At 42.9% G+C, this 24,396-nt stretch overlaps 1 protein-coding gene across 1 annotated transcript in view; it reads right to left on the reverse strand.

The window, feature by feature from the left end:
- The window catches only part of Mertk (MER proto-oncogene, tyrosine kinase), a 136,734-nt gene that overhangs the window by 30,447 nt on the left and 81,891 nt on the right, over positions 1–24,396 (reverse strand). Inside the window, exons 8-10 of the mRNA XM_045147566.1 lie at positions 21,959–22,110; positions 10,939–11,092; positions 5,594–5,747 (exon numbers count right to left, since the gene is read on the reverse strand). Of these exons, the coding sequence (XP_045003501.1) occupies positions 5,594–5,747; positions 10,939–11,092; positions 21,959–22,110 (460 nt within the window). The remainder of the gene's footprint in view (positions 1–5,593; positions 5,748–10,938; positions 11,093–21,958; positions 22,111–24,396) is intronic.

Raw genomic sequence — 24,396 nt, forward strand, 5'->3', positions numbered from 1 at the left:
TGATTCTTAAGTTTGGATTTCTGTTTTGCTTTTTAAGGTAGTAGGGTCTCACGCTCTAGACCAGGCTGACCTGGAATTCACTATGTAGTCTCAGGGGGTGGCCTCAAACTCACAGTGATCCTCCTACTTCTGTCTCTCGAGTGCTGGGATTAAAGGCATGTGCCCCAATGCCCGGTGTGTTTTGATTTTTTTATACTTTATTAACTTATTTATTTGAGAGAGAGAGGGAGAACACACCAGGTCCTCCAGCCACTTCAAATGAAAGCCATATGCAAATACCGCCTTGTTCATGTGGCTTATGTGGGTACTGGGGAATTGAATCTGGGTCCTTAGGTTTCACAGGCAAGTGCCTTTTTAAGCCATCTCTCCAGCCCCTTTAAACTTTTAAAAATTTATTTATTTATTTATTTGAGAGAGAAAGAAATGGTGTACCAGGACCTCTAGCCACTGCAAACGAACTCCAGACTCATGTACCACCTTGTATCTCTGGCTTATGTGGGTCCTGGGGAGTAGAACCTGGGTCTTTTAGCTTTGCAGGCAAGTACCTTACCACTAAGCCAATCTCTCCAGCTCTTGATCTTTTTTTTTTTTTTTTTTTTTTTTTGAGGTAGGGTCTCACTCTAGCCCAGGCTGACCTGGAATTCATTATGTAGTCTCTGGGTGGCCTCGATCTCACAGAGATCCTCCTACCTCTGTCTCCCAAGTGCCAGAATTAAAGACATGCCCTACCATGCCCAGCACAGTGCTCACACAAAGAAAAAACAATTACATCTCATAAAGATGATGTCAGTATAAATAAAGTATGTTATCAGCCTTTCACTTGTTTAAAGCATCTGCTGAACTTAATGACTCATAGAAAGTTTTATTGCTATATAAGTGACATAGTATTGGATTCTTGTTAATATCTTTACAATATTTCACAATCCCACTTTTGGTAAATTCTACAACTTTCCCAGATTATTACACCCATCAGCTAGTATGTACCGTCTATTTCAGTGCTGAGCTGATGAGGTGGTGAAGGCTCAGCCGCTAGAGATACTTTCACAGGGAGCATTTTGTTCTGCATTTCACAGATGCAGTCGAGAATCCTCACAGGGACAGCCTTCCTCTGTCCGCCTCATTTCTACCGAGTGCCTACAGTGGGGTCTGGTTTTGAACATTTCTTCTTTCTTCCAGATTTGAAATGTCATTCTCAACCTGTACTCAACTCTGTGCATCCTGAACTGCCCATGGGCTGGGTTCTGCTCTACCAACTCCTCACAGACACGCTTTTATATCTAGGAGGACTAGTCCCTTCCCTTCAAACTTAGATTTTTCAAAACTGTTTTGGATGTTACTGTACATTTGATTTTCCAAGATAAATTTCAAATCAGCTTGACACAGTTTAAGAATGACTCAGGGGCTGAAGAGATGGCTTGCTGGCTAAGGCATTTGCCTGCTAAGCCTAAGGACCCAAGTTTGATTCCCTAGTACCCACATAAACCAGATGCACTTGGTGGCGCATGTGTGTCGAGTTCATCTGCAGTAGCTGGAGGCCCTGGCATGCCCATTCTCTCTCTCTCCTAATACATAAATAAAAATAACTTTTAAAAAAGACTGGCTCAGTACCAATTCTGATGGTTACTATATTAAATTTGTGGCTAAAATGGGGGAAATTGCTCTCTTGACAATACTGAGCCTCCCTCTCTCTCTTCATGTGGCTTTTGCACTATAGTATAGTTTGATAGTTTTCTTACAAAAAGTCTTTATATCTATTACCTATTGGAATTATTCTTAGAAATGTTGTAGTCAGTATTATTATGGAAGAGCTTCATCTCAATATTTCATCTTCAATGTATTTTTAAACTAGAATCAATACCATTTCATGACATGTCTTTAAAAAATTAAATTTCCAAACTGGGCATGGTGGCTCACGCCTTTAATCCCAGCACTTGTGAGGCAGAAGTAGGAGGATTGCTGTGAGTTCAAGGACACCCTGGGCAAGAGTGAGAACCTACCTCAAAAAAAAAACAAAAAAATTCAAAAACAATTAATTTCCTCCTAAAGAAAAGCCAAGAAAGAAGGAGTCAAAATGAGAGTTCAGGGCTGTAGAGATGGCTTAGTGGTTAAGGTGCATGGCTGCGAAGTCTAAGGACCCCGGTTCGATTCTCCAGGTCCCATGTAAGCCAGATTCACATGGTGGCACATGCATCTGGAGTTTGTTTGCAGTGGCTAGAGGCCATGGCGTGCCTGTTCTCACACTTTGTCTCCTCCTCTCTCTGTCTCTAATAAAGAAATAAAAAAATAAAAATAAAATCTTTAAAAGAAAAAAAGATGAGACTTCAGAGCCAGGCATGGTGGTGCATGCCTTTAATTCCAGCACTTAGGAGGCAGAGGTAAGAGGATCACTGTGAGTTCAAGGCCAGCCTGGGACTATTCAGTGAATTCCAGGTCAGCTTAGACTAAAGCAAGGCCCTCCATGGGGGCTGGAGGGAAAGGCACTTCAGAAGCAACAACTGAAAGGTACTGATCTCAGGAGACCAGGGAGAACAGTGCTGCTGTGTGCTGCCTACAGAATTCAGCAAGTCTCAGGAGACAACAGGGCATCTCTTTGCATTGTATCACCCACTCTAGCATAGTCTTAGCTGTGAGCTGCCTTTCCTGAGAGCTCAGAACCTCTGTGGGAGCACTGGCCATCACTCTCTTGGTTTTATCTTAACTGACCCTACATTTTAGGTGATATTGAGCAAATATAACTATGAATCACTCTATAATGACTATTGTTTCAATAGTACTAACAATGAAATCTAGCTTGGTGACACAAATTAAATTCTTCTATACTTTGTAAAAAACATTAACCTCTTGCTGGCTGTGGTGGCACAGGCCTTTAATCTCAGCACTTGGGAAGCAGAAGTAGGAGGATCACCATGAGTTTGAGGCCAGCTTGAGAATACACAATGAATTCCAGGTCAGTTTGGGCTAGAGACTCTTATCTTAAAAAAAGAAAAAGAAAAAGAAACAACAAGAAAGAACATCAACTTCTTTAAAAACTTGGCATCTCTTAATTGCTGACAGAATATAAAGCTCTAAATTCAGATTCATAGCAATTAGACCTGGTAGTAACCTTGGAGATCATTCAGCCACAGAAAATACCAAAGAATCTGGAAAACATTAAAAGGCTTGTCTGAAGTGACAGAATTAGTGCTGGCAAAAGAAAAGAGGGTTTTAATATCCAAAGGAGACCAGAGGGGAAAAAGAAGGTTTTTAAAAATTTGAATGTTCAAATACAACATTTTCGCTATTAGAAAAACAACTTTGCTGGGGAGATGACTCAGTGGTAAAGGTGCTTGTTTACAAAGCCTATTGGCCTGGGTTTGATTCCCCCAATACCCATATCAAGGTAGATGCACAAAGTGGCACATGCATCTGAAGTTCATTTGCAGTAGCAAGAGGTCCTGGTGTGCTCATTCTCTCTCTCGCATTTCCTTATAAATAAAAAAAGGATGATTTTTGAAAAAAAAAATTAGGAGTTGGAGAAATAGCTTAGTGGTTGAGGTGCTTGTCTGCAAAGCCAAAGGACCCAGCTTCGATTGCCCAGTACCCATGTACAACTGGATGCACAGGGTGGCACATGTGTCTGGAGTACATCTGCAGTGGCTAGAGGCCATGGCCACCCATTCTCTCTATGTGCCTCTCTCTTTCAAATAAATAGATAAGTAAAATATTTTTAAAAAGAAAAATAACTGACTGGGACCAGAGGTGTTAGAAGTTTCAGGCATTTTCAGATTCTGGAATGCTTGCATAGACATGACATATCTTGGTGAGGACTCAATTCAAGCCTAAACATGAATTTCATTTCCATTTCCCATCAAGGTTATATGTAGCCTGAAGGTAATTTTAGATAATAATTGTATAATTTTGTGGGTGAAGCAAAATTTTATGATGTGGCATCATGTTAGCTCTCAAAAAGTTTCAGATTTTGGAGGAATTTTAGTTTCAATTAAACATGCTGAGGTTGTACATTAAAAATAGTGAGGGAGCTGGGTGTGATGGCGCACACCTTTAATCCCAGCACTCGGGAAGCAGAGATAGGAGGATCACAGTGAGTTCGAGGCCACCATGAGACTACATAGAGAACTCCAGGTCAGCCTGAGTTAAAGTGAGACCCTACCTGGGAAAACAAAAGAACAAAGAAAAAAGTGAGGACAGCCGGGTGTCGTGGTGCATGCTTTTAATCCCAGCACTCAGGAGGCAGAGGCAGGAGGATTGCCGTGAGTTTGAGGCCACCCTGAGAATACAAAATGAATTCCAGATTTCATTAAATATAGAATTGAAAATTGTGGATTCTTGTCTTTGCATAGCTCATAAACTAACATTGGTTTGTACGGGTTTTTTAAATTAATTGTTGATTTTACAGACTTATGCAAATGAGAGTGATTAGTTTATTCATGTCTAAGTGAAAGCAATTCTTGAAATTACATCTATATTTTTAAAAATTGTAAGGTTAACAGTTAAATATAATCCACATTTTGCAATATTGTATTCCAAAATTTGTATAAATTTATATTTCAGAATAAAAAAAAAGTGAATTCCAGGTCAACCTGGACTAGAGTGAAACCCTACCTCAAAAAACAACAACAAAAAAACCAAATAGCTGAGGGGGCCTGAAGAGATGGCTTAGCAGTTAAGGCTTTTGCCTGCAAAGCCAAAGGACCCAAGATTGATTCCCCAGGACCCATGTTAAGCAAGATGCACAAGGTGGTGCTTTTGTCTAGGGTTTGTTTACAGTGGCTAGAGGCCCCTGGGATGCCATTCTCCCCCCCCCCCCTCTCTCTCTCTCTCTCACACACACACACACACACACACACAAATAAATAAATAATAATAATAAAAATAAAAATAGTTGAAGGGGGTGGAGAGATTGCTCAGTAGTTAAAGGTGCTTCCTTACAAAGCCTGACATCCCAGGTTTGAGTCCCTAGTACCCATGTAAAAGCAGATGCACAAAGTGGCATGTGTCTGGAGTTTGTTTGCAAAGGCAGGCCCTGGTATGCCAATGCATGCTCATGCTCCCTCTCTTCCTTTCTCTCTCTGCTTGCAAATAATAAATAAAATGCTTTTTAAAAAAATAAAAATAATTGAGATTTGGGGCTGGGGACATGGCTCAGAGGTTAAAAGTACTTGCTTGCAAACCCTACAAGCCCAGGTTCAATTCCCCAGTACCCATGTAAAGCCAGATGCACACAGGCACACACATCTGGAATTTGTTTGGAGTAGCAAGTGCCCCCATTAAATAAAATAATTAAAATAATTGAGATAATTTTTAAGACAACTAATAACAGTCCTTATTTAATACCACCCAGCTGGCACAGTGAAGTCTAGGGAGGCTATTTGTAAAAGAGCCTTTTGCAGGTCTGGTTCTTGCTGTTGGCTGTCTGTGCAGGGACTGGCAGGGAAGCAGTATGATGCCAAGGTCTACATGAGACAAGGCACCCCTTTTGGTGTGAGGCAAGAAGCCTGCCCAATGGGAGAGGCATTATCATCTGGCATGATGAAAGTGCCTCTATAAACACTATAAAGATGAATGGGCTAACATTTTAAACTAGGAAACTTACCCAAACTTTGTCTCCTGGATTCTTTTTCTGATGGCCAGAGAAATGTATAAAATAAACCCAATTAAAACAAATCCACAAAAGCAGCCAAGGATGATGAGCAGGGACTCTGCATTGCCAGGTGCTGGAGTTGATGAGGGTGCGTAATCTACCCGACCTGGTACAAAACAAATCAACAATTCTATACACTCCTCTGCCATTCAAAATGCATAAGAAACATTGGCTTATCTAGTGAAGGGCAGCTAGTCAAAAGCTTTGAAAATCTGGATAATCCTTAACTCCTTTGTGACCAATGAATGCAGGCAGTCCTTACTTTGTGCTAGCAGAAACTGTGCAGTCTCTTGATCATTCATGACACTGGCTTGATTTAGCATTCTACAGTTATATACACTGAAACCATGCATGTATACCATTCTTTAAAAGTTTTTTGTTGTTGTTGTACATTTTTATTTATTTATTTGAGAGTGACAGAGAGAGAAAGAGGGAGAGAGAGAGAAAGAGGGAGAGAGAGAAAAAGAGAGAATGGGCACGCCAGGGCCTCCAGCCACTGCAAACAAACTCCAGATGTGTGCGCCCCCTTGTGCATCTGGCTAATGTGGGTCCTGGGGAATCAAGCCTCGAACCAGGGTCCTTAGGCTTCATAGGCAAGCGCTTAACCACTAAGCCATCTTTCCAGCCCCATGTATACCATTCTTTACTTTTCAATTAAAAATAGTCATAGGGCTGGAGGGATGGCTTAGTGGTTAAGGTGCTTGCCTACAAAGCCTAAGAATCCAGGTTTGATTCTCCAGATCCCATGTAAGCCAGATGCACATGATGGCACATGCATCTGAATTGCATTGTTTGCAGTGGCTAGAGGCCCTGGTGTGCCCATTCTCCCTCTCCCTCCCTCTCCCTCCCTCTCCCTCTCTCTCTCTCTAACAAATACATACATAATAAAATAGTAAAGAAAAAAACCGTCAATAGGAAACTTGGGAGATGGTTCAGGAATTAAAGTCATTTGCTTTCAAATAAATACAACAGCCAGTACGAAATTCTCCATATTGGTTATAAATGTGTGCACACACACACTGAAAATAAAGGGCTGGAGAGATGGCTCAGCGGTTAAGGAACTTGCCTGTAGAGTCTAACAACCTGGGTTCAAGTTCCCAGCATGCACATAAAGCCAGATGCACAAAGTGGTACATCTATCTGGCATTCCTTTGTAATAGCTAGAGGCTCTGCACACTTACTCTCCCTCCCTCTTTTTTCTTTCTATTTCTCTCTGTGTGCAAATAAATAAAATGTTTAAATAAATGAATATAAACATTAGCGAAATTACTATTTTCTTGGTGCACTGTTCATTTGAGACAGGGTTTCACTATGTAGCTTTAGTTGGTCTCAAACTCTTCATCCTCCTGTCTGAGCTTCCCAAGTGCTAGGATTATGGGCCTGTGCCACCAGCTGGCTGGTGCTCCTCAATTTAAAACACTGGAAACAAGAACCAAAGTTCATTCATTTATCCCAAAAGAGTAAACATCAAGAGAAATTTAAAGTTTTTGTTTTCTAGTTATGTAATTTAGGAAACAGACAAGACAGTTTTCTGTGTTTCAGAGAGTTGTTACAATCCTTTTCAAGTTTGGAGACTATTCCAACATTTTATCTTTTGTGCTTTCATTGTTGTAAGGAACATTTCAGAACTCCTTTAATGTGAAGGTAGGGCCTTTTTTTTTTTGGTTTGTTTGTTTTGTTTTTCAAGGTAGGGTTTCACTCTAGCCCAGGCTGACCTGGAATTCACTATGTAGTCTCAGGGTGGCCTTGAACTCACAATCATCCTCCTACCTCTGCCTCCCGAGTGCTGGGATTAAAGGCGTGTGCCACCACGCCAGGCTGTTGTTATTTTTTTTTTCTTTTTAAAGGAATGTGCCACCACACCTAGCTTGTTTTCTTTTTTTAAAGATTTTATTTTTATTTGTTTATTTATTAGAGACAAAGAGGAAAGAGAGAATGAGAATGGGCACACCAGGGCCTTCAGCCACTGTAAACAGACTCCAGATGCATGTGCCACCATGTGCATCTGACTTACATGAGACCTGGAGAATTGAACCTGGGTCCTTGGGCTTTGCAAGCATGCACCTTAACCACTAAGCCATCTTTCCAGCCCTTTTGTTGTTATTTTTGTTTGCTTGTTTCCCAGTGCTGGGAATAGAACCCTGGCTCTCATGAATTCTAGGTAAATTCTCTATCCCTGAGCTATGTCTGCTGGCCCATAATGTAAAGTTTTTTTTTTAATAGATCTTTCTTTCTATGGGATAATATCATTAGTTTTGTCACATCACTGTGCTTATGTCAGTAAATAAGTTGGCCTTTACTCATTTGCTCAGGCTGTACAACTTGAGTCCCTCAAACAATGGCAGTGTCAATACCTCACACACTACTCACCTTCCATTTGAATTTCAATTCTAACATAACCTCTTTCATTTCAAAGTTGCCTTTTCACCTTTGTTCACCAATCCATGCTTGTAAAAGTCATGTAGATTTGTCACTGAGAAGCCACGTGGACAAGGGCCTTTGCTAGTTGCGTGAGCTAAAGGCACAGATGCTGGCCACCAACAGAATTTGAAATAAACCATGTGACCGGTCATGGTAATGATAACACTGGTTACCTGTGCAGTGACCTGTGGACTAAAGAGCTACTTTATGCTTTATACTATTGCAGTTAATATAGGAGGAGAACTAAAATTTGAAATATATTGTTAGGGTGTTATTTAAAGTGTGGGAACAAGCCAGGCATGGTGGAGTATCACTGTGAGTTCAAGGCCAACCTGAGACTCTGAGACTACATAGTGAATTTCAGGTCAGCCTGGGCTAGAGTGAGACCCTACCTCGAAAAACCAATAAATAAATAAATAAAGAGTGGTAACTGATGCAACTACTGGAGCTATGCAAAGCAAGATCTACCTGTATAGCAAAACTTTAAAAATATTTGCAGGTCAAGCCAGACATACAAAGTGGACCATGTGTATGGAGTGCATTTGCAGTAGCAGGAGGCCCTGGTATACCCATACTCATTCATTCTGTCTCTCTCAAATAAATATTTTATAATAATAATAATAATATTTGGGCTGGAGCAATGGCTTAGTGGTTAAGGCACTTGCCTATGAAGCCTAAGGACCCAGTATCCATATGATCCACACACACAAGGTGGTACAAATATCTGGATTTCGTTTATAGTGGCTGGAGGCCCTGGTACACCCATTCTCTTTCTTTTACTGTTTCTCTCCCTCTCGAAAAAAAAAAAAAAAATTTTTTTTAAGAAATAATAAAATTAGGGCTACAGAGATAACTTAGCAGTTAAGGTGCTTGCCTGTGAAGCCCAAGGACCCAGGTTCGATTCCCCAGTACCCACATAAGCCAGCTGTTCAAGGTGGTGCATGGGTCTGGAGTTATTTGCAGTGGCTAGAGGCCCTGGCATACCCATTCTCTCTCTCTCTCTCTCTCTAAAATAAAGTATAAATTAAAGTAATAATAATAAACAGTAATCTAGAAATTCTGTAATATCAAACATTTGTACTTATAAGTAGTGAGCAACAACATTTTTGTACTGGCGAAATGGCTTAGTGGTTAAAGATGCTTATTTGTAAAAAATTGTTGGCTCATATTTGATTCCCCAATACCCATGAAAGGCAGATACTGCAAAAGACCCTGCCATGCCCATATTCTCTCTCTCTGTTACAAGTAAACAAAGTTTAGGGAGTTTATTATGTTTAAAAAGAATATTTTGTGGTCTTAAACTCTGATTTTTTGTGTGGAGGGTGTTGAGGCAGTGTCTCACTGTAGTCCAACCTACCTATATCTCACTCTGTAGCCCAGGCTACCCTACCTTAGCCTCTTGACTGCTAGGATTAAAGGTGTGAGCCACCATGCTTGGCTAATGCCTGATTTTTCAAAGTTGTGTCTCAGAACCAGAATCTCATTGTCTTTGGGATTCTTCTAGGTAGACATTGTCTCCCCCTCACAAATAACTACACTCCCCAGGTACTGAGTCTACTGGCTGAAGGAAGGTAATACGGTCCCAAATCTACCTTATAAAGTAGAGCCTGCTTGGGGAAAGTCAGACAGAAACATAATCACTGGTTCTCAAGTCTCATCTGCTACTGAGTGCAAAGGCCATGTTTGGCAAGAACTTGTAAATGTGTAAGTCATAATGATACACATGGCTGCACGTGGATTTTATGACTGGTTTAACATCAAATAACCTAGACAGCTTGGAGTCTGAACAAAGTTGTTTCCCCTGATCTATTAAAATAAGGATAGCATTTGAGCCACTTGGGGTATCATGGTGGCTCCTTGCCAAAGAATGTTCCAACAACATGCAAGGGCCAGCATGCATGGTTGGCCATTTAGCTCAGTCAGCTCAGGACAGAGTGAGGACAGTTTCTATAGGAAACACTTGCTGTTCTGTGCTGACCAACTCACAAAGCACATTATTAAGGGTTGAGTGGGTAAAAACAAGGCGGGCAGCACTGTTTAACAGAGAGAAAAACAAACACACCAAGTAAACAGTGCCAGCCAGCTATGGATTAGCAGTAATGACTGCCCTAAATCCAGTTCTGTATACCTTAAATGAAATTCAGCAAGAAAATCAGATTTGGTATTCCAAAAGAACTAAGCTTCCTAGCAGGCTATCAGCACTGATAATAATGGTAGGAGAACCCACAAGTGTAGGGGTCTTTTGAAGTGAGTGTGTCATTGCATCAGTGGGGAGATGGCTCAGTGATTAAGAGCACTTGCTGTGTAAGTCTGACAAAGGGAGTTCGGATCCCTAAGTGCTTATAAAGCTGGATGCAAGTAGCACTCATATCTGTAATCCCAATGTCCCATGGCCAGGACAAGCTTGCCTAGTGTTCACAGTGGCAAACAGTGAGACCCTGTGTCAAATCAGGAGGAAGATGAGGACCAACAGCCCAAGGTTATCTTCAGACCTCTGCGCACACATACCATGACATGTGTATGTACATACACACATACCATACACAAAAAGAAAGAATAAGAAAAAAGGAAAGGGCTGGAGGTATGGCTCCGTGATTGAGGCACTTGCCTGCGAAGCCTAAGGACCTAGGTTTGGTTCCTGAGAACCCACATAAGCCAGATGCACTTGATGGTACATGCATCTGGAGTTCGTCTACAGTGGCCAGAGGCTCTAGTGTGGCCATTCTCCCTCTTCCCCCTCTCTCTAATAAATAAATAAAAATATTCTTGAAAGAGAACGATTTTTATTTGCAGCAATTCTTTCTGGCCTTGTTCTGCTTTGGTTAATCAGGTGTCATTGCAAAGATCACACTACATCAACAGGGCCCCATACTCACCCAGCGCAGGAATAAATATTTTCACTGGCTCACTGAAGGGCCCGATGCCCCCTCTGGTGACAGCTGCAATCCTCACTGTGCATGTGGCATTGTGGATTTGCACAGAAATCTCAGCCCGACTACAATTCTGGCTGACTTCTTCAGAAAGCTCTTTCTGGAGACAGAGGAGAAAAAAGGAAATGAAATATTAAGGCATCGAGGGCACAATGATTACATGCCACAGTTGCTTCTGAGAGAAGCCCCCCACATCCTAGGGTCAGCAGTTTTGTTTTCACATTAGGGCCACAGCCTGTGGAAGTGAAAGGTGGGTCACAGGGTTAGACAGCAGCAACCTCAGGCCTTGAGGACCTTGCTAAACTGAAGGCATGGCTTACAGAAGTCAGTTGAGAAACTTCTGGAAGAGAAAGAACCCACAGTAGATGACTGAAGTCTGAAGAGGGCAGGGGCAGGACTGGGCCCTTGAGCCCCTGTGTGCACGTGCAGCACAGGCGCACTCCTTTTCTCTAAAGTCGTAAGAATTGTGACCACAGTCTACATGAAGGGAGATATTATTTTTTCTTTCAGTGTGCCAAATGCATAATTTGCTCAATTTTCAAAGCTATAACTGACTTTTACTTATGTTGTTTTAAAGCACTGCTATGCAAAAGTGAGCCATTAGAAGCTAATGAAGAGGACTGGAGAGATGGCTCATTGGTTAAGGTGCTTGCCTGCAAAGCCCAAGGACTCAAGTTTGAATCCCTAGTATACACATAAAGCCAGATTCACAAAGTGGTATATGCATTTAGAGTTCATGTGCAGTGACTAGAAGTCCTGGTGTGCCCATTCTCCCTCTTGCTCTCTGTTTCTCAAATAAATAAATAAAATATTTAAAAAGCTAAGTGGGGAATAACTAGAATTGAGTGTTCATAAACACATTCCTGGGTTACCAAACCTCCACAATCATGACATTATGCTGTGGGAAATGAATTCTGTGTTTGGGGCTGGCTTTTCAAGTGGAAATTTTAGGGTTAAAAATGCTGAACTGAAGCTCTACGAATGTCTTCTTTATCTCTGAGTGGTGGGAATTTGATTTTAGAGAGAAAAAGAAATAGCCAGTCATATGTAGACACAGGTACTCTGGATTATTCATTAACTACAGAGGTATGGTGTGGTGGTTTGATTCAGGCGTCCCCCATAAACTTAGGTGTTCTGAATGCTAGGTTCCCAGCTAATGGAGATTTGGGAATTAATGACTCCTGGAGAGAGTGTATTGTTGGGGGCAGGCTTATAGGTGTTATAGCCAGTTTCCCCATGCCAGTGTTTGGCACACTCTCCTGTTGCTATTGTCCACCTTATGTTGGCCAGGGGGTGATGTTCACCCTCTGCTCATGCCATCGTTTTCCCTGCCATCGTGGAGATTCCCATTGAGTCTATAAGCCAAAAGAAACCTCTTTTTCCCACAAGCTGCTCTTGGTTGGGTGATTTCTACCAGCAATGCGAACTGGACTGCGACAGTAAAGTGGTACCGAGGAGTGGGGTTGCTGCTAGACACCTGACTGTATGGCTTTGGCCTTTTGGAGCTGATTTGCAATGGGAATGTGGAAGGATTTGAAACACTGGCCTAACAGATGCCTTGCAGTGCTGTAAGTACAGCTTGATGGAGTGTTCTGGTCAGAGTTGAAAGACCTGAATGCAGTGAGAACTATGGACCGTGAAGTTTGGCTTATGAGGGTGAGAAAGAGCTTTGCTTGGACTGGGCTGGCAGTTTGTGTGAGAGCCTTGCTGTTATGCCCTTGTCCTGAGAAGTCGTGCAGGGTTGCCTTGCATAGAAATGAACTGGTGTGAGCACAGGGATATGGCATAGAAAAAACTGAAATCTGTGGGCCGAAACTACTACTTGTTCACCTGCAAATTGTTTGAGATATTATAACCTTTGAGATTGGGCCAGCTGACCTGCACTGGGGCAACATGAAGAACATAGACTCTTTTGGGAGGCCTGAGTGTTCAAGGAGTGTCCTGTTCTTCAAAGTCTGCTTTATTCCCCCCTGGATTAACAAATTGTCACCCTACCTGGTATTGTGGAGTATAAGAAATGCAGGAAAGAGAGGGTCATTGAGTTTGCAATATGGTCTTGTGTTTTGGAAATGACCATGGGCAGTGTGAATCAGGTTTGCTGGTTGCCTGCATGGAGACCCCATGGGGCCATGAGGATGAACCATGGATTGCAGTGGGGACCCAGTGGAGATGCCGGCACCACGAGATGGCTGCCAAGGAGAGCTACTGGCCCCAATGAAGTTTTCCAGGACTGTGAGTAGTCTAGCTGGAGAGAATTGGAATGCCAGACACTTGTTGCTGGTTAGAATTCTTGGACTTGGAGATTTGTCACTGGCTGGAGTTGTTGGACTTGAAACTACAGTTTGATGTTTGCTCTCTTTCTCTTTTTAAATATGTTATTTTTACTTTTATTTATTTGAGTGAGAAAGATACAGAAATAGGCAGAGAGAGAGAGAGAGAAAATGGGCACACCAAGGCCTCCAGCCACTGCAAGTGAATTCCAGATGCGTGTGCCCCTTGTGCATCTGGTTTATGTGGGTCCTGGAGAGCCGAACCTGGGTCCTTTGGCTTTGCAGACAAGTGCCTTAACTGCTAAGCTATCTCTCCAGCTCTTTCTTTTTTTTTTTAACAACTATTTTTTTCTGATGCTGGGGACCAAACTGAGGGCCTTGCGCATGGTAAGCATATTCTCTGTCACTAAGATACATTCCTAGCCTTAAGATAGCCAGGTATAGTGATGTACACCTGTATGTCAGCACTGGGGAGGCAGAGGCAGAGGCAGAGGCAGGAAGATTACCATAAATTAAAAGTTAGCCTGGTCTGCACTGTGAGAGAAGTTACTTGTCATTTCTACTGTCCATTTCTGTGGTGGGTTCACAACAGTCAAGGGCTAACCTGTGTCAAGTACTTGGGACAGGGACTGGCCCGGAGCAAACACTACACAGTTCAGCGATAGCCACTGTCCTAATTGTCATCGTTCTCCTTCAAAGTATGACAATAATGCTGGCAGGGCTGCTGGCGTCCCCATTCTAGAGGTGGAATTATAATGAACAGTAGAATGGTGATTAAAAGTATTGGACACATACTGGAGTGGAGATTTAACAAGAACCCTTCAGTGGTAATTCAAGCATAGCTTAAAAATCATCTTTGCTTTGGAGCCTAGTGCTCTGGCCCACCCTTGTGGTTTCACTGTGTGCGAGGCAGAGGTGTAAGGATCGCTTGTGCCCATGAATTCTAGCCCAGTGTGTGCAGCATAGTGAGATGCTATCTCTGAAAAAAACACTCATGTTCCAGGTGTGGTGGTGCACGCCTTTAATCCCAGCACTTGGGAGGCAGAGGTAGGGGGATTACCATAGGTTCAAGGCCACCCTGACATGACATAGTGAATTCCAGGTCAGTCTGGGCTAGAGTGAGACCTTACCTCAAAAACCAAAAAAGTTTTTTAAAAAGAAGTTGGATCTACACAGTTTTTTTTCTTTTTTTTTTTTTAATGGTGCTATGGATCAAATTTGGGTCCTCATGCATTTTAAGCAAGTACTCTACTACTGAGCTATATCTTCAGCCCAATATTGTTGCTTCACATCCATAGTAATGTCTCCTATGAGACTTCCTTCTAGTCTAAAATGTCTACTATTTGTAAACTCAGATTCAACCAGCACTAGCACCATAATCCAAAAGACAATGAGCCCCATAAAGACCACACATAAAAATGAATTCCTGTTTCATGTTTGAGTTATTCTAGGTTACTGAAGAACCCTAAACTTGCCATATTACACTGTGGGTATTCGTTGTATGTGTGTGTGTATTGAGGTAAGGTAATTGCCCAGCATTCATTACTTTAAAAGATTATTTATTTATTTACTTGAGAGAGGGAGGAAGAGAGGGAAAGAGAGAGGAAGAGGCAGATAGATAGAGAATGGGCATGGCAGGGCCTCCAGCTGCAGCAAATGAACTCTAGATGCATGTACCACCTTGTGCATCTGGCATACATGAGTACTGGGGAATTGAACCTGGGTCCTTAGGCTTTGCAGGAAAATGCCTTAACCACTTGCTAGGCCATCTCTCCAGTTCTCATGTTTAAAAAAAAATTATTTATTTACTTATTTGCATGCATAGAGAGACAGAAAGAGAGAGATAAAGAGAGAATGGGTGCACCGGGCCTCCAGCTACTGCAAAAAAACCTTCAGATGCATGTGACACTTGGTGCATCTGGCTTTATGTAGGTACTGGGGAATTGAACCCGGGTTGTTAGGCTTTGCAGGCAAGTGCCTTAACCACTAAGCAATCTTCCCAGCCCCAGAATTAATACAATTTTTTTTTTTTTTTTTTTTTTTTTTTTGCTTTTTGAGGTAGGATCTCACTCTAGCCCAGAATGAACTCGAATTCACTATGTGATTTCAGGATGGCCTCGAGCTACCTCTGCCTCTTGATTGCTGGGATCAAAGGCATGCCCCACCACACCGGGCTCTTCATTAATTTTAAATAAGTATTTTCATTTATTTACAAGCAGAAAGAAAGAGAAATGAGAAGGAAAGGACATGCCAGGGCCTCTTAACACAATAATGAACTCCAGATGCATGCATCACTTTGTGCATACTGGGGAGTTGAGCCCAGGTAGTCAGGCTTTGAAAGTAAGCACCTTTAACAGCTGAGCCATCTCTCTAGCTCCCACACTTTAACAGGGGTTTTAATACACAATATTTGAGCAACTTCTTTGCTCAATGAGTTGTTTTTCATGGAGGGTCCACTGACACTTTATGGGGATGGGGTAAACATTAGTCTACACTAATCAAAGGATAGTCCTATTCACAGAGAAATTTTCCAGCTAGTTTAGCTGGTTTATATGGTGTCTATATATTTGGGCCCATGGTGCCATAGATGCCTACTAAACAAGTTCAAGGCTTTGTGTTCAGATGGTACAAACATGAGCAAGATATGGCTGCACGTGACAGTGAATATGTTGGTATGTGTTCCTTACCCCTGCATTTTGACCTCTGATTTGGAAGGTAAAGGGTATGAAGGGAAACAACAATAAGAGCAAAAGAGGAGAAATAAATATCCATCCAGTAATGATTAAAAGGCTAGGGAAATGGCTCAGTGGTTAGGGCACTTACCTGCAAAGCCTAACACCCAGGTCTGATTCCCTAGTACCCACCCGCATAAAGCCAGAGGCACAAAGTGGTGCATGCATTTGGAGTTTGTTTGCAACAGCTAGAGGCCTCGACATGCCCATTCTCTCCTTCTGCTTGCAATTAAGTAAATATATAAAAATTTTTAAAATCTTCTTAGTCAAATTGTGCCCATACAGTTCTCACCACAGAGGGGAACATTCTGAAAGGCAACAAGAATGCATAGGACAGCGACTGCCTAGTGACATTCAGGGGTCTAGTCACTCAGTTTTTATCACCACTGCCCTTTGCAGCCCTCAGCTCAAAAGGTTCCCTTTAAGGAAGTTGCTTTCAACCAGAGGAGGAGAAAGGACACCTGCCACCCTTTAAATTGGTTGGCTTTGAGACCACCCAGGTATCTGCTACTGGTAAATAGAGATTTTTCTGCCAGCAGAGAAACATGATGCTCCTGATTCCTACTGAATTAACATAAGTGACATAACAGAGCTAACAGACTTAATGGGATGACTAAGTCCAGTATAAATGCAATGAACTATTCACAGACCACTTCCAAGAAAGTTCTCAACACACACACCCCCCTTATAGTTATAAGTCAGATATTTCAAAAATGCCCAATTTCAACCTGAGTGTGGTAGTACACACTTTAATCCCAGCACTCATGAGGCTGAGGTAGGAGGAACCCCATGAGTTCAAAGCCAGCCTCGGCTACAAAATGAGTTCCAGGCCAGCTTAGACCAGAGCGAGACCTCCCTTGAAAAACAAAACACATCTGATTTCCCTGCCTTGCATAAAAAAGTAGCATTGGTAACAGTTTTCTAAAAATGCAAATGAAAAGACAACTGATGATGGCACTGTGTTTAAGCTGTGCTCGTCTGTAGTAGTTTGAATGGATGTCCCCCAATAGATTCAGGAGTTTATTAAAGCTTGTAACTTAGATCTTCAAATGCTTGGCTGGAGGAGGTGTGGATCTTGGGGTCCAGCCCTACTGTGTTACTGGGGGTGGATCGAAATTCTAGCCTAAGGCATGCAGAATGCTTGAGCTAGGCCAGGGGTTCCCAGAGCGTGCTTGCTTGTGGTGCTGGTGGAGGTTTTTCTTTCATATGGATTTGGAAAAGGGGTCTAGTTTCCTCTACCATTATGGAACTTCCCGTGGATCTGTAAGCTTCAATAAATCCCTCCTCTCATAAACTGTGGCTGGTTTGGAAGCTCATTTCAGCAGCCTGAAGCTGACTTTGACACCTTCCAAGATGAATAGAGTCGGCAATGCAAACTCCACTTTGACATGTGGCATCTTCAAGATGAGCTAGAAGCTTAGCTGTATCAGAAAATGTTCCCACAGGCCCATGGACACAAGTCTTCTGTTGTCATGAGACTGTGACGATGCATAAAGTACCAAGTGAATCCAAGGCGGATGACCTTCTCATTGGATGATCTGGCCTCTGCAAGGAGGTAAGCGTTGGGAAAGGTCACAGCCCTAACTGTGCCCATACTGTCCTGGCTGCAGAAGGGACAGATCTGAAAGGACATTGAGAATGTGGAGCAAGGCTGAGTGTTACTGGCACCAACATGCATAAACTTTTCATCACTATTTGTTGCTTGCTCAGCTCAAGACGTACCCTCAAGAAAAGAGGCTTGTAAGGCTAGAGAGATGGCTTAGTGGTTAAGGTGCTTGCCTGCAAAGCTTAAGGACACAGGTTCAATTCCCTAGTACCCATATAAGCCAGATGCACAAGGTGGCACATGCGTCTGGAGTTTGTATGCAGTGGTTAGAGGCCCTGGTGTGCCCTTTCTCTCGATCTGAACCTCTCTCATTTTCTCTCTCTCCCTCTCCCCAGTAAATAAATAAATTAAGTTTTTAAAAAAGGGAAAAAGAGAAAAGAGTCTTTTACTCACAAAAGAAGGAAAAGCTTGCAGAGCATGGTGGCACATGCCTTTAATCCCAGCACTTGGGAGGCAGAAGTAGGAGGATTGCTGTGAGTTCAAGGCCACCCTGAGGCAACATAGTGAATTCCAGGTCAGCCTGTGCTACAGTAATATCCTACCTCGAAACACCAAAGAAAACAAAGAAGGAAAAGCTCTTTAAGTATAATATATTGGTTTGCTTTGGTGTGTATGTGTGTGTGGTGCTCTGCATATGTGTGAGCATGAATGTGGATGCCAGAGGTTGACATCAGGTGTCCTCCTCAGTCACTCTCCATCTTAATTTTTTTGTTTTGTTTTGTTTTTTGAGGGAGGGTCTCACTCTAGCCCAGGTTCAACTGGGATTCACTCTGTATTCTCAGGGTGGCCTCGAACTCATGGCAATCCTCCTACTTCTGCCTCCCAAGTGCTAGGATTAAAGGCATGCGACACCACGCCCGGCTCCAGCTTAATTTAAAAAAAAATATTTTTATTTATTTGCAAGCAGAGACACATAGAAAGAGAGGAATGGGCACACCAAGGCCTTCAGCTGCTGTAAATGAACTCCATATGCATGTACCACTTTGTGCATCTGTCTTTATGTGGGTACTGGGGACTCAAACTTGGGTCATTAGGTTTTGCAGGCAAGTATCTTAACCACTGAGCAATCTCTCCAGACCTTCATCTTATTTTTTGAGACAGGGTCTCACACTGACCGTAGCTCTACCTCCCTAGCACTGAGATTACTGGAACAAGCTACCACACCCAGCATTTTTTGTGGGTTCTAGGGATCAGAACTCAGGCTCTTACAGTTGAGCCATGGCTTGCTTTTTCTCTGCAGATATTTTCTGCCAGCACAGTAGGATGAAGTTGCCACTGAACCGAACTTTTACATTTTATATTGAGCATCTGCCATTGTGGAGAAAAGGTCTTCCTCCATTTGATTTCCCTGACTCGGGCTATGGGGAAATGAAGTTAACTGAGGGCATCTTGTACAAACATCTTTGGACAAGATGAGGAAACAAGAGCTTCTCACATGGATGTGACCCCGAAGGGGGTTGTTTTTGCTACAGATAGCATGGTTAATATTTACATGGCACAGCACAACATGTCCTCTTCTTTTTCTTCTACTCACATTATTTGCTCTTTCCAACAGCCTATTTCCTGATAGAAGGCAAGAAAAAGAACAAGTACCAATTATCCTTCCAGAAAATAGCAGTTTTCTTAAATGCAGGGGGAGGTGAGGTTGAAAGTGGCTGGAAGAAAACTTAGACCTCATCCAGGGCTGTAAGTGTACACACTACACTCTGTGAACAAGAATTCATTACTTTTGTGTGATGCCCAAATACATGCCACGAAGATGCTAAATCTGGAATCTGCCACCAGCCATGGCTCAGCGAGCCACACAGGAAGCACTTTCCACAACCACAGTGACAGTCAATCCCGTGAATGACACCACTGCGTCTGTCCCCACCGCAGAAAGTCAACGGTGTTTCCACTCTCTCCCCCAGGTGGGAGGGGGACCTGCCTGGAAGCTGGCCTTCACCTATACTTATATCTTACTCCTCAGCTGCCTCCCCTCCTTCTGCCTTGGTTAGAGACTTCAAATGACCCTGTGGGTGTGATTGAAGTCTCTACCAGTCACTGCAAAGGCACTGGCTAATAGTTAGGGAGGCAGCCCCTATTTCAGAGACATTCCTTTGCCTTTTGTTTGCTACTCTCAAATGAATTAGCACTCACACTGGGGAATGTACTGAATGAGGATCCTTCCAACCTTAGATTATAAGGCAGGAGCTACCCGATGTAAAGATGTGCCACAACCTTCCCCTTGGCCAGTTCTAAGCATCTGTGCATATGCAAATTAGATCTTGTTAACAAATTTTCAGAGAGAAACAAAACCCTCCTTGTCAGCGAGAGAAGCCAGATGCTGAGTTCCCAGGGAAATCTCTGTAAAACACATGGAATACTAAAGTGCTTTGGTGGAACGAAAGCAGGTTTGAATTTCATTACCCATACAGGGAAAATAATATAAGGCAGCTTCATAATATATATCTCACGCTATATTCCTAGGCTCAAACTTCATTGCCATGTAGTGAATTCTGTCCAGTTCTACTCTACACTCCCATAAAGGAGTTCATTTTCCAGGTCTTTAAGTGAGTCATGATTCCTCTCAAGCTGTCACACTACACCTTGTTTTGTACAATCTTCTCCCACCCAAAGCTCCTCCATCTTCATCTGTCAAAATTATAACAAGTTGTGATGGTTAATTTTATGTTAACTTGCCTGGGTCACAGAGTGCCCAGCTTTTTGACTAAATATTATTTCTGGGTGCATCTGCGAAGATGTTTCCAGATGAGATTAACATTAGTATCAGTGACCTGGGTAAATCAGATCACCTCCCTGGTGGACATGGGCGCCACCAGTTCAGGAAGACCTCACATGAGCAAAAGGCTAAGGAGGAAGGATTTTTTTTTTTTTTTTTTTTTTTTGGTTTTCCGAGGTAGGGTCTCACTCTAGCCCAGGCTGACCTGGAATTCACTCTGTATTCTCAGAGTGGCCTCGAACTCATGGCAATCCTCCTATCTCTGCCTCCCGAGTGCTGGGATTAAAGGCATGCACCACCATACCCCGCTTCTTTTCTTTTTCCTTTTCCTTCTCTTCCCTTCCTTTTCTTTTTTTTTCCCCCAGGTAGGGTCCTGCCCTAGTCCAGGCTGACCTGGAATTAGTCTCAGGCTGGCCTCAAACCTACAGTAAGACTCCTACCTTAGCCGCCACCCCCCCCCCCCCCCCCCCCCCGTGCTGGGATTCAAGGTGTGTACCACCGCACCGCTTTTCTTTTGCCTGCATGTTTGAGCTGAGACACTGCTCTCTTGCTTTTGGACTGTGACCTACGCCATAGGCTGGATTGGTTCTCAGCACTTCACACTCAAATTGAATTACGACACTGGCTTTCCTGGGGATCAAGCCTGGGGAAGGCAGAATGTAAAACCCTTTGACCACTGTAACTACATGAGCTTATTCTTCAGAATAAATCTGTTGACTCTGTTTCTCTGGAGATTCCCCAAGTAACAACACGAGATCGAGTACTACCTCTGCCAAGCCAGGCAGTGTACCACAGGCCTAGCATCAATGCACATTCTTACAGGCTATGGCAAAGTGTAAGGCCTAACCATCCCTGGCCCTGAGCTATTCTGGGGTGAGTCTTACAGGCAATGAAGTAAGTTGAGGTAACCACAGCGTGATGGTGGGGCGAGGGCACAGACGCTGGCTTGTTTGCTGCTCACTGCCAAGGTATTCAGCCCTTGTCTCTGGAATTCTCGGTTGTACAACCTACCACCTGGACCCATCACATTGTGGATGACACGCATGCCACCTGGTGGTGCTCTGTTGGGTGCTGGGCTGTGAGTGATCTGCTGCCTTGCTCTGGTCTGCTATCTAATTTTGGTTTCTATGGTGCCATGCCAAGCTGGCAGCGCACTTGCCGAGTCCGCACCTCTGGAATCTGCTTGCCCTTTGCATCCTCTATGAGGTTGAGGATGTTCCATGACAGTCTCTTCTGGAAGAGTCTTCAGAAATTTCCAGGAGACTATGAATTTCCAGAGGGCTAAATCCTGTAGCTCCCTGACTTCCTGCTATGATTATCCAGGTAGTTTACTCTATCCCCTTCTTAAATTCCTTGAAGGCAAATTAGGTGATAACAGAGGATATCTTCAGTACCTGTTTGCTGATGAATGAATGCATGGGTAAGTGGGGGAGTGAGAAAAGCCCCTTAAAGAATCTTAGATAATCCATTCAATCACCTTTATTTTTACTACATTGCTCCTGTCTCACTGACAGGTGCCTTGACTTGCTCCATCATCCTTCCCCATGCCAGACCTCTTTACCCACAAAAGAAGTTTTGGGAACAGAACTCAATCAGCAAGTAAAAGAAATTGAGTGCTTTCAGGGTTCAGACTTACAGAAGTTCCCTCACTGAGCCACAAGTGAGATATCCGGTAGCCGACCAGTTCCCCATCCTGTCGCTTAATTGGAGGCGTCATCCATCTGATGTCCACGTTATTGCTAGATTCGTTCAGAAACACGCTGATGTTGAAAGGTGCTACTGATGGAGCTACAAAAGAAAAGGGAAAGCTGAAGAGCTGCCAGGAACACTGGGCAGTGAGGGCAGAGTCGTTCATTCTCTTCTTGGTTATCAAGTGTCCCATCTTCAACTGTTCTACAGCACAAAAATGAGACCCAGACCAATAGTAAATACCCGCCTCTTTCCAATTAAGGAACATCCAGATATCACGTGAGATACACTTGGTAAGTTGAAAACGTCACTAACACCTAGGGTGGACTAAAGCAGAAGAAGGCAGCAAGCAGAAGGCTGGCACTTAGGGGCTTTGGGGAAGAAAAGTAAACAGCTTAAACAGTGTCCTTGATAGACACCTGAAAGGTGGGACATCAACGTTCTCTGGCACTTAGATGCACAGACAGGTGACACTCAGAATGAAATCATCATTATGGAGGCCAGTGGCAGGTTACTGGACAAGGCAGAGATGATCAGTCCATCAGAGATAATCAGTAACTTTGAAGAGTTTATACAGTCATGGCTCAGTAATTGAGATTAGTTCCAGGCAAGGATGCTCAATTTTCTTTAAAAAATGGTGTAACCATGGGATATTTTTTTATAATCATGGAAAATGCCAATAAAATTTTTTTAAAAAAATGGTGTACAATTCGTACAGAACCTACCTACATCCTCCCACAGGCTTTCAATCATCTCTGGATTATGTATAAAACCAACACCATGTAAATGCCATGTGTGGTGGTTTGATTCAGGTGTTCCCCATAAACTTAGGTGTGCTGCATGCTAGGTTCACAGCTAATGGAGATTTGGTAATTAATACCTCCTGGAGGCAGTGTATTGTTGGGGGCAGGCTTATGGGTATTATAGCCAGTGTTCCCTTGTCAGTGTTTGGCACACTCTCCTGTCATGGCTGTCCATCTGATGTTGGCCAGGGGGTGATGTCCACCCTCTGCTCATGCCATCATTTCCCCCATGTCATCATGAAGCTTCCCCTTGAGTCTGTAAGCCAAAATAACTCCCTTTTTCCCCAAGCTGCTCTTGGTCAGGTGATTTCTGCCAGCAATGCAAACCTGACTGCAACACTGTGTGATGGCAATAGCTGTTATACTGGATTGTTTAGGGAGTAAAAAAAATGTCTTTCACTTTCAGCATAGATGCAACTTATCTTCAACTAGTCTTGATCCTCGGTTGAATTTCGAGGACAACGGGCCCACAAATCCAAAAGCCAACTGTGCATCTATCTAAAATAATTTAGGAAACAGGTGTGGTGGCACACATCTTTAATCTGCACTTTTACATACACTCTAGAAGCTAATCAGGAATTAAAATTAAAATGAGGGAATAAACCAGGAAGGACAAATCCACAGGGGAAGGCAAGAGAGACCCCAGGACGACGCTCAGGGAAGACAAGAAGGAAGTAAAGGCGGCAGTGCTGGAGTTCGGGAGAGGATTCTGTGAATAAAGTGCTTGTCATGCAAGCAAGAGGACTTCAGTTCTGATTCCCAGCACCCACATGCATGTGCACACATGTGTGCATGCACATACATGTGAGCACACACACTGAGGTAATGGTGCCCAGGCCTCACAGTGCCAGTTCCTATCCAGCAGACTGGGAAACCGTATGATTGAGAGGTACTGGGAAAACCACACAGAATGGCCTTGTCTCAGCAGTGGGCAATAGCTGACCCAGTTTTGAGGGATGCTATGGTTCTGCCTCTCACTTTTAAAAGCAAGACCCAAAAGGATTAAACTCTTTCTCTCTAGTTTACCTGTGTCCCAAATCAGCACGCCACTTACAGGAATACGTATATAGCATCCAACAGAGTATAATTCCAGTGTCAATAATATTATCAAAGATTGCTAGGGCTCAAAATAAACTGGGAAATGGATATACATATTGGAACTATACGTGAATCAACTGAAATCACTTCAGATATAGTACAGATGTTGGAATTAGCAAACAATATTAAAACAATTACTCTAACTGTGTTCTGTATGGTCCAAAATTAAAGTGCAGATGAAATTCACAAAAAGCAGACAAGAATTACAACGTGAGAGATGAGAAAGCCTAGCTGGATTAATAGCAGATTAGATACTGAACAAGGAGAGACTGCTGAATGTGAAGACACAGTAATAGAATTTAACTAAAATAAAATGCAGAGAGGAAAAACAGGGGATATTAATAAATTAAGATTGAGTTATGTGAGTTCAACTGTTCTACTATGAACATAACCAAAGTCTTTAAAAGAGAAGTGGAAGGCCAGGTACGGCGGCAAATGCCTTTCACCCAGCACTTGGAAGGCTGAGGTAGGAGGACTGCTGTAA

Source organism: Jaculus jaculus, chromosome 4 (genome assembly GCF_020740685.1).
Source record: "Jaculus jaculus isolate mJacJac1 chromosome 4, mJacJac1.mat.Y.cur, whole genome shotgun sequence".
NCBI lineage: Eukaryota > Metazoa > Chordata > Mammalia > Rodentia > Dipodidae > Jaculus > Jaculus jaculus.